Source organism: Chelon labrosus (assembly GCF_963514085.1).
Source record: "Chelon labrosus genome assembly, chromosome: 6".
NCBI lineage: Eukaryota > Metazoa > Chordata > Actinopteri > Mugiliformes > Mugilidae > Chelon > Chelon labrosus.
The window spans coordinates 14,433,896-14,450,811 of NC_140342.1; the positions used below are offsets into that span (position 1 = coordinate 14,433,896).

At 42.9% G+C, this 16,916-nt stretch overlaps 1 protein-coding gene across 13 annotated transcripts in view; it reads left to right on the plus strand.

The window, feature by feature from the left end:
* The window catches only part of kmt2cb (lysine (K)-specific methyltransferase 2Cb), a 60,874-nt gene that overhangs the window by 25,595 nt on the left and 18,363 nt on the right, over window positions 1-16,916 (plus strand). For 7 of the 13 annotated variants that reach the window (XM_084546380.1, XM_084546388.1, XM_084546386.1 and 4 more), the window contains 23 exons: window positions 2,539-2,616; window positions 2,806-3,527; window positions 4,973-5,095; window positions 6,323-6,439; window positions 6,669-6,773; window positions 7,522-7,626; window positions 7,740-7,921; window positions 8,173-8,337; window positions 8,443-8,549; window positions 8,672-8,743; window positions 8,827-9,039; window positions 9,703-9,822; window positions 10,082-10,207; window positions 10,297-10,433; window positions 11,763-11,955; window positions 12,774-12,866; window positions 13,160-13,207; window positions 14,261-14,401; window positions 14,919-14,951; window positions 15,337-15,483; window positions 15,568-15,709; window positions 15,822-16,057; window positions 16,232-16,305. In XM_084546380.1, coding sequence (XP_084402506.1) covers window positions 2,539-2,616; window positions 2,806-3,527; window positions 4,973-5,095; window positions 6,323-6,439; window positions 6,669-6,773; window positions 7,522-7,626; window positions 7,740-7,921; window positions 8,173-8,337; window positions 8,443-8,549; window positions 8,672-8,743; window positions 8,827-9,039; window positions 9,703-9,822; window positions 10,082-10,207; window positions 10,297-10,433; window positions 11,763-11,955; window positions 12,774-12,866; window positions 13,160-13,207; window positions 14,261-14,401; window positions 14,919-14,951; window positions 15,337-15,483; window positions 15,568-15,709; window positions 15,822-16,057; window positions 16,232-16,305 — 3,479 coding nt within the window. The remainder of the gene's footprint in view (window positions 1-2,538; window positions 2,617-2,805; window positions 3,528-4,972; window positions 5,096-6,322; window positions 6,440-6,668; window positions 6,774-7,521; window positions 7,627-7,739; window positions 7,922-8,172; window positions 8,338-8,442; window positions 8,550-8,671; window positions 8,744-8,826; window positions 9,040-9,702; window positions 9,823-10,081; window positions 10,208-10,296; window positions 10,434-11,762; window positions 11,956-12,773; window positions 12,867-13,159; window positions 13,208-14,260; window positions 14,402-14,918; window positions 14,952-15,336; window positions 15,484-15,567; window positions 15,710-15,821; window positions 16,058-16,231; window positions 16,306-16,916) is intronic. The other 6 variants (XM_084546385.1, XM_084546389.1, XM_084546384.1 and 3 more) reach the window with 3 other exon arrangements.

The following is a 16,916-nucleotide window of genomic DNA, read 5'->3' on the forward strand; positions in this document are numbered from 1 at the left end:
TGCTGTTCTTGATTCTACTACGTGTCATACTGCTCACAGGCCCCAGATTTGGGATTGTGAGTTAAAACCTCACGAATTAAGATGAATTGAAGAGTTAAATGTTTGTTTTTTCTAACTACCTGTGGTATTCCTGCCCCAAGTAGTTATTAATAGGAGGAATTGGTTTTTTAATGTACTAAGATTTGTTCTGGTAATGGCTCACTTTCTTAACTTGTTTTTTTTTTGTCTTCTCCTGGCCTTGTCATCATGAGATCATGGCTATGCTGCCAGCCGCCCACGTGTAATGCAATTAAAGTTATTAACCAGAGCTGTGCATCACTTGCCAAGATTCACCATTACTACTCGGGCTTTAACAACAGGCTTGTAGTGACTCGACCGACAAACGCTGTTAGAGCCGGTCTGCGAGTGCAGGTTAGGCCGGACTGTAGGACCTTGCTGCATTAATCAAAGCCATGTGTTCATCTAAACCATCACAGCAGTCACTGTAGGAGATGTAGGAAGTGGGGGCCGTTAATATGAATGTGAATGCGCGTGCAGCTTGGTCAATAGCTGGTGGCTGGAGATGGTTAGAGGCCCATCTTCCTAATTGACTTTCTGGCATCGGCACCGGATGAGCACCTGCAAGCTGCACAGTCATGAGCCCGGAGCACACAGACCCTGGGATGTTGGTTGTCATGGTTACTCCCTTCCCTGGCAGAGATGCGTAGCAGGTGCATGTGCGTGTCAGGATCAGTGTGACATGGGAACTTGTGGATGGAAATGGTGGGCGCCTCCTTAAGACTGGGCTATCTGTACCGTCAGAGGCTGTCTGGCAGAATATTGGCTCGGTGTGTGGATTCCTGATAGCCAGGAATGACTAGTTCTATTCATAACGGGGTAGTAAAATGCACTGATGTCTTCGAGACAAAACCAAACGGAGAGGGAGGACGCGTTACAAACCAAAGAGAGTGAGGATAGGAGACATTAGATTGATAACAAAATATAGTCCGTAATAAAAGCTCATTTTATGCTCCGTGACGGCTTGTTTCTCAAGAGCCACTGTTTTACAGTAGCATCGGCCGATACCAATCCGATAGCGATACAGAAAATCAGCACTGAATTACCCAACAAACTGTCTCATTGTGTGGGAAAAGACTGGGATCACTTCTTTGAGCAAGGCAACATCAGACTTGACTTAAACATTTCTGTCCTATAACAAACAAACAGATATAAATGTACTTTACTTATTTATTAAATAACTGTGCACCAGTAAAGCAGTCTTAAATAAACCAGTAGCTTCACAGGCTTAGTCAAACATATAAAAAATATAACAAAACTTCTCCTGGTTCAGTGCAGGTGGAAACTTTTTCCTTCATCTCCTTCAAATTTACCTGCTTCTTACCGCCTCCTTTTTGTTTATTCAGTTCCTCAAACATAGCGTGCTCTTTAGGGTGAAATCTCTGGAGGTGCTTGATTAAGTTGGTTGTGTTATAGCTTGAAATTTTACCGCCGCCCCTCGGAAACATCCGCTGCGCAGGTATTGCGCGTAGCCGTCGAATGTGTTGGCTGAGGTAGTGTGAAAAAGTTCCAGATGGCTGATCCTTTCGCTCGCTCCATTTTGAAAACAATGTGAGCCTCCGCACCACGGCGTGTGTCGCTAGCGCATGACGTCACTCACAGCGCACAGCATAGAATTAAACTGAATAGATCTACCTACCTATGGATCGGACCCATTGTCACCGATACCCAGTCCAGAATTTTCTTCAATATCGGATCAGCGCATCCCTGGTTTTACTAGTAGAAGGCATTAACATCTTTGTCTATGACTTTTACATCATAGCATGATGTTTGTTTGTTTTACTATTAGATTTGATTAGATGATGCTTTCACACAGATATTTCTTTTCATAGTTGATACAATATTGTTAACACGTTGCATTTCACTTTGATGCCCCTCAACACAATGCTTTTGCAAACTGTGTTGTGATTGGTCCTAATTTGGCAAGAAATGTGGTTTTCAGGAAATTATCGAATCAGAAATTGAGCATCAGCAGAGAGCGTGGGCATTGGCCTTGATTGCTGTTCTGCAATTCATACACATATGTCCTATATATGAACTACATGATCAGACTGACTGAAGATCTAGGCTATGTGTAGAAGACGTTTTAATGTATATGCCGAGATGGTGCTTTGCTGCTGCGATTGCGAAACTGCAAATGAGCTTAGGCCACCTTCTATAACCAGTCTCATTTCTGTTGATTTGTCACCAACTGGATTGTGTTTGCTGTGTTCACACCAGCTCAAGCAAACCGTGCTTAAGGGGAAACGCTCCTGGTTTCAGAACAACAGACCGAGTGTGACTGAGAATTAATGCCTTCATTATTTTAAAATAGACAACCCGTTTCCTGATAGGCTGCATTCTTTATTCTTTCTGCTATAACTTAATGCATTCAGTCTTTCTAGATTCATAGTTCTTGCTGTTAGTGAACAAATATTCTGTCTTTTAAGGATATTTTTATTTTTAATATACAATCGTTTTCTTAATGAATTTCTCTTGTAGAAGCAGAGGGAGCAGACAGTGTCGAGAGGCAGGTTACTGAGCCTTCTGTCAACAACAGTCCAGCAGAATTCAACCCAGGTTTGTACACGTTGCCCGTTTATATTCCTGCATCATTTATTTGCAATTACATAGCAGTGGCTACTGTTGTAAAGGTTGTGTTAAATGTAAAGCTCTTGGTTAAGTCAAAACTGTCAAATCATTGGCCTCATTTTTTATCAGTTTCCGTGTTCATCTGTTAATGGACCACATGATATATATCTCCTACAGAAACAAAACCAGCAGTAAGGGCCCAGCTCACACCTACAGAGAGTCCTGCGTCTTCAGCAACTCCGAGCCAGGAAACCTGCCCTGTCCAACACTCTACGGAGGCACTACAGACACAGGATACCACATTACAAATCAAACCAGCAAATACTGAGACTTGCCCCGAGCAGGGCACAGTCAACCCCAGCACAAAGGATTTAAAGGCCATCATCTCAACCACCAAAGAACCAAGTACTGCATCAGTACCATTCACGGACCAACCAATGGAAGTCTCACTACCCCAGCCTTCAAGTATGGATGTAGTCGGTGCTTCTTTCCTGGAAACTGCTCCAAAAGAACTCGTTGAGGAGAGGAAGGAGGGTATTTTTCACAGGAACCTGGCAGAGACTGTTACACCCTCAACTTCTAGTACGTCAGAGGAGATGGACACTACACTGGAGAGCCAACCTAATCTGTCGCTTCTCAGCTTGTCTTCAGAGGAGAAACCCATCAAAACGTCCGTGGAAAGATTAGCTGAGATGGTTTGCTCTCCCTCACACTCGTCCCCTATGGCCCGAGGGACATCCCCTAGAGAACTACCCCAGACTCATATGCTACCTTCACTGAGCGACCACAGCAGTGTAATACCAACCACCACACTCATACCATTCACCCCAAAGATTGGCATGGGAAAGCCGGCCATCACGAAGAGGAAATTTTCTCCTGGGAGGCCACGAGTAAAACAGGTAGGACGTCGTGTCACAAGGATCGCTGATGTGTTTTGTGTTATCCGGCTGATTCTACCTGATTCCCTGTATCAGTCTAAGGAGTGAACCAAGGAGTACAGTTTTTTTTTTTTTGTGCTCTTACCCTGTGTGTGTGTGTGTGTGTGTGTGTGTGTGTGCACCTGAATTTGTGCGCAAATGTGTGTCCGTGTGTTTGTCTGTCCTGTGGCCTCGGCTCTATGAAATTGGATTACGTTTTCCTGGTGGCACTGGAGGGTCGAAACGGCTTGCATGGTTCAGGAGGTGTTTTTCAATTACGCTTTTAAATCGTTTTAAGTCGAGTTTTAACTTTCCAGTACACCGTGCAAGCTCAGTAGGACGGCCAGTGGTGAAAGAGCTCGTTCACTCTCGTCACACTGCTCGTTTGTGCACCACGCGTTAGTCACGGCGCTCACGCAGAGCTCAGCTAAATATTGATATCTAAAACCAACTTTTATCGTAAGCCCTCACTATATTCCACCTATGCCATCAGCCTCTCTGCTCATCTCATGTCCATGTTATATATGCGCTTCATCTTATTGCCATACTGAGGATGAAAATTCATCATGTCACAAATTGCGCTGACCACATCCTTGTTATCCTTCTATTGCACCATCATCAGCAGTGGGTCACTTGTGGCTGCGGAGAGAGAAAAAAAAACTTCTAATCTCTTAATAATGGCGTCTCTGTGTCTAGAGACTATGACAGAAGCTGAATGTAGACACTAAGAAAGATAATAATGGGAACTGAATCACACCCATGGCTATAATACATTATGAATGACGCTGGTGAGGGTAGACTGATTCAGTTTGCAAAATGTTTAATTTTTCCCAGACATAACTCGCCTCTTAAATAAACATTACATGGCTCAAACTAATTTGTTACTCAAGGCCTGGGGAAATCTTCCAACGATTTGAATGTAGCTCCTCTTCCGTCCAGCATGCCTTTGTGTGTGTGATGCGCTCATGTTTTGCCATACTGACGCAATTCCCCTTGTTCTGTCAACTTGCCAAACGTACACAGTTGTCATGGCGAGAGGTAGCAGGGCCCCCCTCTTCCCGCTGTACGACCCCCTGGCAAATTCTGCTGCACGAAATGCGACTAACACAGTTGTGCTCTTGCTTGTGCAAAGAGTCCGTTAAACTCGTGTGCATGAGAGAATTGGCTTTTTAACACAGAATGCAACCTAATGACTTACCCTGTTCATATATTTGGGATATCAGATGCTTGTACCTCTCCATAGATGGGTGTATATTGAGCAGGCTACATGGCTACATTAGAAGCTCACTACATTTCTTTAACATCTTTCTTTGTATGTTTTATTTCTTCGCTGGCTTTGTTTTTAAGTTGCTGCATTTTGTCGCCCTTCCTCCCTCCCTCCCTCCCTCCCTCTCTCTCACTCTCTCACCCACCCCTCCTTACCTTAGGGTGCATGGAGCCCCCATAGCAGTGTGAGCTCACCCTTGTCCTGGTCACCAGACCAGCCAGAGGGGTGGGACGTCCCAAAGACCAGGCAGTCCTCTGGCAGCCCCGGCTGGAGCATCAGAGTGGTAAATACCGTGGCTCACCAGAGATGGCGGGGCAGCAGCTGCCCTCTGCTAGCCCTCTGTTTACCATAGTGACGCACACTCCCTGAGTGTCCCTCAATGTCACTGATGTACAGTATGTTGTAGCCAACACTAATGATGACCTCCACCATACAGTGGGAGGATGAGTCAGAAACCAAGGACTAAGCTAATGACTTTATGAAGTTTAAATGAAAGGTATGTCTGTTTTGACGAGGGTTTTGCCAAGTAAGCAGTCGCAATGAATGGTCAAGGGTATAAACACATTCTACAGTGAAATAATTTTTCAGTATTAAGAGATGTTATTCCATTTCCTCTTTGTCAGCCTTGCACTGCTTTGTCACTTTCTTTGTCGTATTCAGTTTTGTTCAGGTATTTATAATTTATTTTTCTTCCTCAAACACATTTTTTTCCGATTTTGACTCTGTGAAAAGTCTCCGGCACTTTGTCGTCATGGTGACAGTGATTACTATTAGCAAAAGCAGGGAGAGGGTTAATCTCTGGTAGGGGTGGGGTGGTGGTTGAACACAACCCTGCAGTGTGTCTGTCGGGAGGCACGTCGGATGGGAGGGGCCTCGGTTTTAGGACTGGGGCCAAATGTGGGGTAAATGCGAAGGGATTTTTGGGGAGGGTGCTGGAAGGTTCAGTTGGAGACAGGTTTGACAGCCGTGATTAGGCAGAGGCCTCCTGTCGAAAATGTGCCAAAGGCAGAGTGGAACCCGCATTACTAGGAGAGCTCTGCTTTCTCACTTGCTGACTGGCCGTCTAGAAGGAAGTGTATCTCTCAGTCGTTTCTAAAGCGAGCTAGAGTGATGGATGTTTTTTTCTTCTAGTTGAACATTGGCAAGATGTTCAATAAAGGATAAGTTTTATCTTTACTCCTTTTTGCAAATTCACAGCAGTGCTCTTAGACAATGCGTTAATTGTTTACTGTATTTGCAGTAGCGGCTTGCATCCATACCTTTCTGGAATGGATATGCAGTAATCTTCCTGTCATTCAGTGTGGACAGTGAAGCTGATAAACAGACTTGTGGGAGTGATGTGAAAAATTCTCCACCTCAAAACCTTCTGCTTAGCATAATGATGACCTGAACAGCATGTGCAAGGAAGTAGCAGTCTTTTGCGAAACGCTTGGAACTTGCTTCTGCCCGTTTCAGCTTTTAACACAGTTAGGGGTCAGTGTCTGGTCTAATTTTAGTCATCCTTCCACAGGGTCGAGGCTCTGGCTTCCCTGGGAGAAGGAGGCCCAGAGGCGCTGGTCTGTCAGGTAGAGCTGGACGTGGCAGGGCCAGAGGGAAGAATGAAGTGAGTCCCAGCATCCACCCTGGGGTATGTACTGTCAGCCGAATGGCTTCTCTGCATCTTCGTCAAATAATGTGCTTCATGCAAATCAGTGTTTGTTTTCCCTCCAGCTGAAGACTATCAATAGATAGCAGTAGCTAACATGACCCAATCCTCTTTAGCAAACAGTGAATTCCTGTTAAATTAAACTCTTATCACCAAAAGACGGCTCCTTTTATGGTTTTAATGTTCTGTGTATTTCTCTCCCGATATGCAGATCACCACAATAGAAACGCCGTACCCAGTGAAGGAGGAAGAGGAGAATGCAATGCATAACACAGTGGTCATATTCTCCAGCAACGACAGTTTCACCCTGAAACAGGTGTTTTACTTTTCTCTATTGTTTGTTCTGCGTTTTTACTGAGTGTCCTGATGTTTCGTTTTGAATCCTAAACCATGAATTTTCCATTCGGTTAGACGACCTGAAAATTAAATCTGTGCTTAAAGATCTCTCCCACTGGAGATCATTAATTCCTGAGGAGGTACTGCCAGCTGCCTGCAGGAAATGCAGTCGATTATATGACACGGGATGACTGTGAAATGTTATTGTTTCTCACTTTGTCTCCTTAAAATCAGTTTCTTGTGCCGTAATCAATATGTGATTACTGACGACCCGTGTAAAATAAGATTCATTTGGTGGTAGACGTCCTGTATTTTCACCATATTACTGTTCGCACAAAGACTTCTCTGTCGAAAAGATGACAGAGTGGAAGGGCTCACTCTGTCGTCTTTGTTCAAGGTCTTTTAAGGACCAGTATTTCAGTTATGTAATTTTCATGCACATCTATATTGGAGGATAGAGGACAACAATAAATATGCAACAACATAAAAAGGATTGCTTCTTAGAGTGCTGGTGGCAGAGTCTGAATATGATACTCGTGTGGTTGGGTGGTGACAAACAAACAAATAGTTGAACCGTCCGCAGACGTTTTTGTCCCTGAGACAAAGTAGTTTCTTTGTTTTTCCACACAGAAAATAACGTTTTATCTGCGTGGGAGTCGCTCTGTCTAAAACTAAACTGGACGAACTTGGCAAAACAGGGTAACTCATTATTTCCTCCTTCTTTTTAGGACATGTGTGTGGTGTGTGGGAGTTTTGGTCTTGGTGCAGAGGGACGTCTTTTGGCCTGTGCCCAGTGTGGCCAATGCTACCATCCATTCTGCGTCGGCATTAAGGTACAGAATGATTCTTTACACACCACATGTGTGCTTCAGCACAGAATCCCCATCGTCACTCCAGCTTAATTGTTGTAAACCAACTGAACTTCTCGTCTCCTTGCTTCCCTCAGATCACCAAGGTGGTGTTAAGTAAAGGCTGGCGCTGCTTGGAGTGTACGGTGTGTGAGGCCTGTGGTCAGGCCACAGATCCTGGCCGTTTACTGCTGTGTGATGACTGTGACATCAGCTATCACACATACTGCCTGGACCCTCCGCTGCAGAATGTACCCAAGGACAGCTGGAAGTGCAAGTGGTAAGAAACCTTATGATAATTTCAAATTAAAACAGAATCTGTGTTAAGGCTACACAAAAGATGAAACAACTGCATGTTACTGAACACCTTCTTTAGTGTTATAGTAAGTAAATCCGTCTATATACCACGTTTAATCTCTCTCTGTTTGATCTTGTAACATCTTGCTTTGTCGCAGCATGAGGACAGAGTAGTGAGTTACTGTCTTTGAAGTAACCTCAGTTAAATGGCCTCTGAACTTCCGTCTCCTGTAGGTGTGTGTCCTGTACACAGTGTGGTGCTACCACCCCAGGCCTAAGGTGTGAGTGGCAGAATAATTACACCCAGTGTGCCCCCTGTGCCAGCCTTGTGACATGCCCAGTCTGCCTGGTGGACTACAGCGAAGGCACCGTCATCGTGCAGTGTCGCCAGTGTGACAGGTGGGCAGTGTTCTCTACATACCTGTCAGCTCGGGGGGGAAACTGGTCGCAACTAACTTTCTGATCATAATTGGCTCTCACCTGAACTTGTTCTCTCTTCCACAGATGGTTTCACGCCTCTTGTCAGAGTCTCCACTCGGAGGAAGACGTAGAAAAAGCTGCAGAGAGCAGCTTCGACTGCACAATGTGCCGGACTTTCAAGACCACTAAAGGTGAGAGCTCAGTGATTCTTCTAAATGTGTTTGCTGTCTCGTCAATAGACTTGAATACGACATTTGTTCCTGCTTCTTCTGCTTTCTTTTAATGACCTTTGTGTGTTTTCTTGCTGCTGCAGTTGTGACGAAGACCAGAGACATCACTGAGCCACTAGTCATGACACAGATTGTCACAAAGGCTAGAGAAATTGGTAAGTTTTACAGCTTTGTCTTTCTTTTAGCTGGTGACTTGACTTGAATCTAAAAGCACACTATAATTTCTTGGTATTTTCAGATCTTTCTCGGACCTACACCCAGGATGGTGTTTGTTTGACAGAGTCAGGACTTTGCCAGCTCCAGAGTTTGTCTGCCACAGCGTCGCGGCGAAGGAAACCCAAGCCAAAACTGAAGTTGAAGATCATAAACCAGAACAGTGTGGCAGTGCTCCAGGCCCCGGTGGACCCCATCTCCGAACACTGTCGTGATGAAGACATTGAAGACAATAGAGGTACTTCGTTTTCCCATGCACGTGTTCCGAGTAGAGCAGTGACTTAGACTGTCACCGTCCCTTCTAGCAGGCTCATTAAATTCATTTAGATGTTTTTCAGTGTGTTAGAGTTGAACAATGCATTAATAAATCTGATCAAATTCAGACGTGTTTGACAATTATGCATTTGATTTATCATCTCATTGCCCTATAATGGTCTTGAGCAGTAGTTTGTGTATTATCCAAACCTTTTTTTTTTTTAAACATCTTGATATATCGAATAACACATTTGAGAATGTATTCTTTTGGATTTGTCTTCATATAGTCATTACAGATGAGTTAAAACACATGAACAATTCTCATAAAATCCTGATGTTCAGCACAAAAAATTGGCTGGTAATAAAATGTATTTATGTGTAGGCTGTGTAGATTCTCACACAGTTGATAACATTTTCTAAGAGGTCATTAAAAAAAAGAAAGGGAGGAAAGAAAAAACTAAGTCCCTCTGGAAATGAATGCCCTTTGTAATTTGACTGGTGAACTTAATTTCAATCAGGCTAATGTCTTACCACTGAGTGGAGTTCAGATAGAATTGACCCTGGTGCTGCGTTCAGGGGCCTGGCCGGGGTGATCTCTGCTGCAGGGCTGTCACTCATCATCAATGCTCCTCTCTGCTTCTCACAGAGGCGGAGCTCCTAGATTGTGAGGCAAAGTCTGACTCGAGCCTGGAGCGAGAGCCAGCAGAAGATGACGCCAAGGGGGCCGACGGCGGCAAGAAGAGGAAGAGGAAACCGTACCGGCCGGGTAGGGCACCTGATTGAAGGAGACAGCTCCTCTGAAGCGTAAAATGGTGCAGTACATGCCCGACGTTGTAGCAGTAGCAAAGCACTGCAAAGCATCCCACGGCCTCTGATGTACAAAGGGCTCTGTCTAGCGTTTCTGAGCCCTGTTGTTTTCTTTTTCAGAACCAATTTCAAATTAATATCCCCTCCATTATTGTTAGGAAAACTGTGGTTAATGGGTATATTTATTGAGAATTCGTTTTCTGCTCTCTTCGTGCAAGGCATTGGTGGGTTCATGGTCCGCCAAAGGAGCCGTCCAGGCCAAGGTCCAGGCAAGGCGAAACGATCTCTCTGCAGAAAGGATTCTTCTGGCTCTGTGTCAGAGAATCCTTTTGGAAAAGATGAAGGTCTGTTCTCTAGAATTGTGGAAAGAATTCATTTCAAAAAGAATAACTCACAGTAAAACTATAAGAGATGATTTTTTTTTTTTTCTTAGCAGCCGGTTGGACCGAGGCACTGCCAGATACTCCTGTGGACGAGGTGCCACCTGGACCGGAAGTCCCAGAAAAAATAAAGAAACGCTATCGAAAGAAGAAGACCAAACTGGAGGAAGCTTTTCCCACCTACCTGCAGGTTGGTGGACTGTGATCCGTAGACAAATAGGTCGGATAGATAAACTTTATTGTGTGTCACGAGTGACAGAAATTCGTCTCCGACAGGCTCATAAAAGCATTTAAAAGGCAGCGTTATAAAACAGAAAAAATACATCCGATCAGACAGGATTCAACAAAAAAGAGGGGGCCTGTTAACAGCAGCATGTCTAATTCTGTTTGTTCATGGATGTTATTGAGGGGATGAAAGATTTTTTAAAGATGTTTAGGTTAGACACACCTAGTGTTTGACATTACCAGGAAACTAATAGATAGTATTAATAGAATAGATATGATATAAAAATGTTATAGCAGCTTATTACCATTACCTAACCTTGTTATGTAAAACTCTATATATCAATTTAAGGGGAATCATTTTAAATTTTGTATGTAATTATTAAAAATTAACTAGCTTTTAAGAAAAAAAAAAAACAATTATTTAACATAATTGCAATATTTTAGACAATGCAATGCAATTAAATTGTGTTTGTTATGAGAAAAGGGACTGCATTAGTCAGTTTCTGTGCACAAACTGTCTGGTCGTGTCATGCCATATCATCATAAAACGTGTTTTATCTCACCCTTGGGAAGGTTGGGAATCCAAAGTGCATTGCCTGGAAACCACTTTCAGAACTTCAGTGCTCGGCGTCCCTTCTGTGAGCTTTTTTTGAAAGAGGAACAGCCTAAAGGAAGTCACTGTAGAGGATACTTGTCTGTGATCATACTCTTTAAATGGCTCCTGTCTTAGTTGTGAACTGACGTACAAAAGCTTAACTGGAGATGACTTCAAGGCTCCGTGTCCCTAGCCAGTATCTCGGTGTCACCTTGCGTTGGCTGAAACATACATATGTGATGTGCATTACGCCAACGGCAGCCGTCGGTGCTGCTCTTTATCCCACCACAGTACGGGGGAGAGGGGGATGTTGAGTCTAACCTAAAGGTCCGACACAGTGAAGCACATTTCATTAATAATTGAGATAGAAACAGGGGGGGCTTTTAATGTCTCGGTGCGGCAGTGAACTGCAGTTACATGTTGTTGAGGATGGTAGCTGACTTGTGGGTATAAGTGGTTGGGGGAGGTAGGTGCTGACAAAGGTGAGGTCAGCAGCAACGTGACTGTTAGTTTCAGAGCTTCTCTGTTTCACTTCAGTTCTCATGGGCCTTCAATGGATGCTGAATAATTTCTATGTGACATGGTGATGTGTTTCCCAAGAATGATGGCAAGAAAAATAAGGTGACAGTTATCCTGGAGAACATGAAGAATTAAAGCGTCAACACAGACGTGACCGGTGCTATGTGTTGTCGTGTCCAGGAGGCTTTCTTTGGAAAGGACCTGCTGGACAAAAGCAAGCAGAGCAGGCAGCAGGGAGGGGAGTCGGGCCTGCTGGAGGACGGGCAAAGCCAAGTTGAGAGGAAGCACTCGACCACCAGCTTCCTGGACCCCTCATCGGACCCTCTTCTCAGCGCCTCCGCTACATCCCATCCCGCCAGATCAGCAGCAGCACGTATGTATACACGATACCTCTGTTCTCCAGGACAAGACATGTAACGATTCATTAATTGAAGCTAATCCATTTAACTAAATATCGGATTTGACCAAAAACTGAGAACGGCCTGAATTAGAGCTGAGCTGATAGGAATCGGTTTAGATGCTGGAAAATTATAATACAACAGGGGTGTTATTATTTGTCATCATTATTATTCCATGAAAAACATTTCATTAGTTCATGCAAGACATAGTCACCGGCAGCTCCGTCCAGATTGTGGAATATTTTAATTAAATAATAACTAAATCCCACAAGGACAGTTGATAAAGAGACATTTCTGTTTCTGTTCTCTTGGCAAGTTCTCTCTGTTCGCTCTTTTCTCCCTCTCGCTCTCTTGATCTTTCTGTTTTAAATAAAAAATAAATAAATGAAAAGCCTTGATAATGATCAAGACCTTCAGCTTCATCTGCAGCTTGTTGCTGTTGCCGCTAATAGAGATTCCACATCACATGTGCTACCTGCACCGCTTTCACGCATATTTGCCCGAAGACTGACTGTTTTAAGATTTCCTGTTGCTGCAAGTGTCTAACCTGCTTCAGACCTAAATAGAGATTGTCATGTTATTTAAATAATAATTTTAGAAGTTCGTTTAATTCTTTCTTTCTTTTGTATGTTCAATCAAAAGCAAATTCCGCATGTGGCGCCCAAACAAATGGTTCCAGCTCTCACTCTCATGTCCGTTCATCATCATCAGTTATGATTTGTGACTCTTTGGTTTTCTTTCTTTCTTTCTTTCTTTTTTTTTTTTGTTTCTCCCCTTTTCCCCTCATCTACAGAGACGTCCGAGGAACCATTAGTTGATCTATCTGATGTTTTGAACACTGACGCAGACATCTTGGGAATGCTCGGAAAGCCAAGCAGTGACTCTGGTGCGTCATATATCTCACAGGCAGTCCACAGTGGCAAGAATTTATTATTAGTCACCTAGCTGTGGGCTTACAAAATCTTTTACTCCCAAATCAGAAACCTGCCCCAGACAGCAAGTTTCGCCACCTTAATGATTTTTTTCTTTTCGTTCAAATATCACATTCTTTAAAAATACCTTTATTTTTTTTGTTCACCTTTGGTTTTATCTTCTGTTTGCATTGTCTGAAGCGTGTTGTGCTTGTTCTGTCTTCACTATTTTTTTCACTCATTTTATCTGGTTTTTGGGTTCTTGTAGGTCTTGATTTTTGCCCCTTCCAGGTTGACAGCTCACCTCCTCCTTTTGGTAAGGGTGCTATGGCCTACTAATCCCTTGCTTTAGTGCATTCTTCCTCTCTTACAGTGTCTGTCTCAATTTGAGTGTGCATGTCTATAAGCTGCTTTCCCCAACCATGTCAGATTGTTTTAACACTCATAAACTGCTTAGTGCTTACCTAACACAGTGCACAGTATTGACTCGGATATGTATGGTGCGTCAATCTCTGTTTGTCCTATACCCTTTCACAAACTCACATCTGCCTAGTCCAAGATGTCTTCAAGATCGCAAAGAAACAAATTACCGAGGACATTCGAGCATTTGAGCAGCTGAGAACTAAGCAATATAGAGAACGAGAGCCCTTGGCATTGTCTCTCCAGTTCCTGAAGATGATGAAGGTCATCTGTGCTCATTCCCGTGGCTTTATGACACGTCCTTCGTTCTTTGTGAACACGGTTGCATTCATTTGAATACTAATACTATTTACAATTTAGTTTTAATACATTTATTGCTGACCATCCGTGTGAAAGACAAGTGAGGAGAACATTTTTTTTTTTTTTCACTCATAGGCAGGCGAATTCTGACATAATTCAATTTTACAATAGTTTAGTAACCCAAACTGTTATTCTGGGTTTTCTAATGAACTGAATCAGTTCTTCCAAATGGAATAAGTTTGCATTTCTTGCCTTTTCAAAGAGATTGATAAGTATTTATTACAAAAGACCTGCCAAGGTCAAAGCAATATATTATAGCGCTGATTATAAATAATGTTTGTGTATTTTTACTGAGTATTAGTATGACCGGTTTGTTTCTTCTCAGTTCCAACAACAGTCCTTTTTAAACACCAGATGAAGCCCAAGGAACTGTAATCATATACTGTTCAGTTCTGATTGCATTCCACAGGCTGTTAAAACAATAAACATGTTCTCTCTTCAAGTCTATATTTATGATCACGTTCTTGGCCGGGTATTTTGTTGGTTGCTTTCTGTGTGAGTGTGTGTGTGTGTGTGTGTGTGGGCGCGCGTGTGTGTGTATACGTCCGTGTTATGATTTGTTTTTGTATGTCTGTGTGTGTTTCCACAGCTGGTCTGGACATTGGGCCCCTGGCAGACAGTTCCCCAGTGGCGCCCCATTCTCAGGGTGGCCGGAGGACACCTCGAACCCTTCCAGAGGAACCCCTGGACGGCATACTCAGCCCGGAGCTCGACAAGATGGTCACTGACGGTCAGTGTGGGAGACCAGAGATCCATTTTTTGCCACATTTTGAGCAAAGGAACTTTTCTACATGGTCTAAGAACTGTTTTACCTGCATTTCCCTAGAGAAAACGGGGTTTCAAAGAATATTTAGTCCCTGCTGAGGTGTAATAATTATTGGAGGTTTAAGAACTGTCTGCGTGTTGATTCATTGCTTTGTTTAAAAGCAAGTTGGGAACTTTAGATGGCAATCCACACTGAGAAAGTCTCCCTAAAGGTTTTGTAATTTTGTATTCGCACGTACGATGTAGTAAAACAGCTGTTGCTTTTTGAAATGTCAGCTGAGCTTTTGATCGAGGTGAAACTAAGACAATAAAGATTCGAAGGATCTTTTACATTCATGGAAAGTTCCTTTATGTTGGTACACAAGTTCAACAGGCTTGTAGTTGAGATGCAACTTTGAATACAAACGTATTTGTTTTACACTGTTAATTTAAAGAGTCAGAATGAATATTCGTCATCTTATTTGATTCTCTCCTTGTTTCAGAGTCCATTCTCAGCAAACTTTACAAAATTCCAGGTTGGTCATTTTGTCCTTTTTCTAAAGTTTTGATCCAAGTTTTATCCCACTCTATTTAATAGGACTTGCATGTAAACTCCCTAGGGAGTGTTGTTACAGCACCACATTTCAATATTTTGCCAATTAATGTAATGTTAATAAAATGCTAATAAAGGCTATGGTAAATATCTCTCATAATAATTCCAGTAAAAGAATATGAATACATTTTCCCATAATATTTTATGTAATCCTCAAACTACCATTAACTATTAAGTTTGAAATGTTATTACAGGACACTATTTGGCATCAGTATCTCTATAGCATATTGACTATACTGAATTCTGACACTGCAGGTTATTATATATAATGCATACACTCAACATTACGCTACTGCACTTCGTTACAGAGCTGGAGGGCAAGGATGTGGAGGATCTCTTCACAGCAGTCCTCAGCCCAAGCACGAGCCAACCACCTCCACCACAGGTGCCTCACCCCCATGGTCCAGGGTCCCTTCCTGCCACACCTGGCACTAGTATGCCTCACCCCAATGCAGGTACGTCCTTAATCACCACAGCATGGTCACATGTATATTTGGGAAATTCCTTCATCCAATTCACCTCTCAAATCATGTGTGTAGGGAATCCCATGTTTCCAAGGATGCCAATGATCAATGGTATGATGGGACCAAACCAACGTTTCCCTACAAATCCCGGAGCAGGGCCCTGCATCCCAGAAAATTTCTCCCCCCTTAACCGTATGCCTTTCACTGACAATCCAAGGTAATGTACTCCTCTCTTTTTTAAAACTATTACATTGATACCAGATAGATAAATAGTATTATTTTTTTGAAATTGATGAATAGCTCAAGAGCTGTTGTCATTGGTTTTACAGGGACAGAAAATTTAATCAGATGACGAGAGAGGCGGTTGGACCATGGCAGTCCCCTGCCCATGGTCCTGGCCCTACACCCACTGGATCTTTGCCTGAGGGGGAGACTGAAGCCATGTCGAATGCCCAAAGGAGTACACTCAAGTGGGAGAAGGAGGAGACTCTTGGGGAGCTAGCCACTGTCGCACCAGTCCTGTATACCAATATCAATTTCCCCAACCTCAAAGAAGAGTACCCAGGTATGTACATGGCTGTAAAGCTCCCCCTCTCTGTACATATTTCTATTGTACTATTTCTATTTCTATCTGTTATCATTGATGCTTCTTATCTCTGCTCATTGTTCTGTTCACACTGCCTTGTATGCTTGTTGAGACCTGTTGGCGTGACAGTTCCTTCTCTTATTCCTCCAACAGACTGGTCTACCAGAGTAAAGCAAATTGCAAAACTTTGGAGGAAAGCTAGTTCACAAGACAGGGCCCCATATGTGGTAAGATTGCTTTTACTGTTAAATTTGACATTTTTCTTAACATCTTAACACTTTGAAGTAAGTTAGCCCCTAATCTGTCACTACGCTTTGCACTGAGATATTAGTATGTGGACGCTGACTCATGGATCCTGCATCTTGCCTTTTGCCAATACAATTGGAAATCCATTCCAAGCCATTTCTATGTGAACTAATTACCATTGCACACCATGCTCGGTCTTAGATCTCACTATGGTGTCAGTAATTAAGTTCACTAGAAGCAATTTTACCTGGCAGAGGCCACTTCCAATGACCTACTGTCTTGTTTACCACTATAGCAAAACTGTAGCCAGAATAATTCTTATTCCCTGTTTTGGTGTATTGGTTTCTAATGGCGGCCAGTCCTTGACCCATACATCTGAGAGTTAGTACATTTTTAAAGTCATGTTTATCATTCACCAATTCTTTGCTGGAAGTGATCTTCTGACATAAACTTGCCTGTCAGTACGAGTCCCCACATATTATAATGGGATTAATATAGTTACATAGATATGAAGGAGAATTTCATTCACTTATTACATGGAATTATGGTAGCCTCTTTTTTTCTGTATTCTTGCATTTTATGAAATATTTAT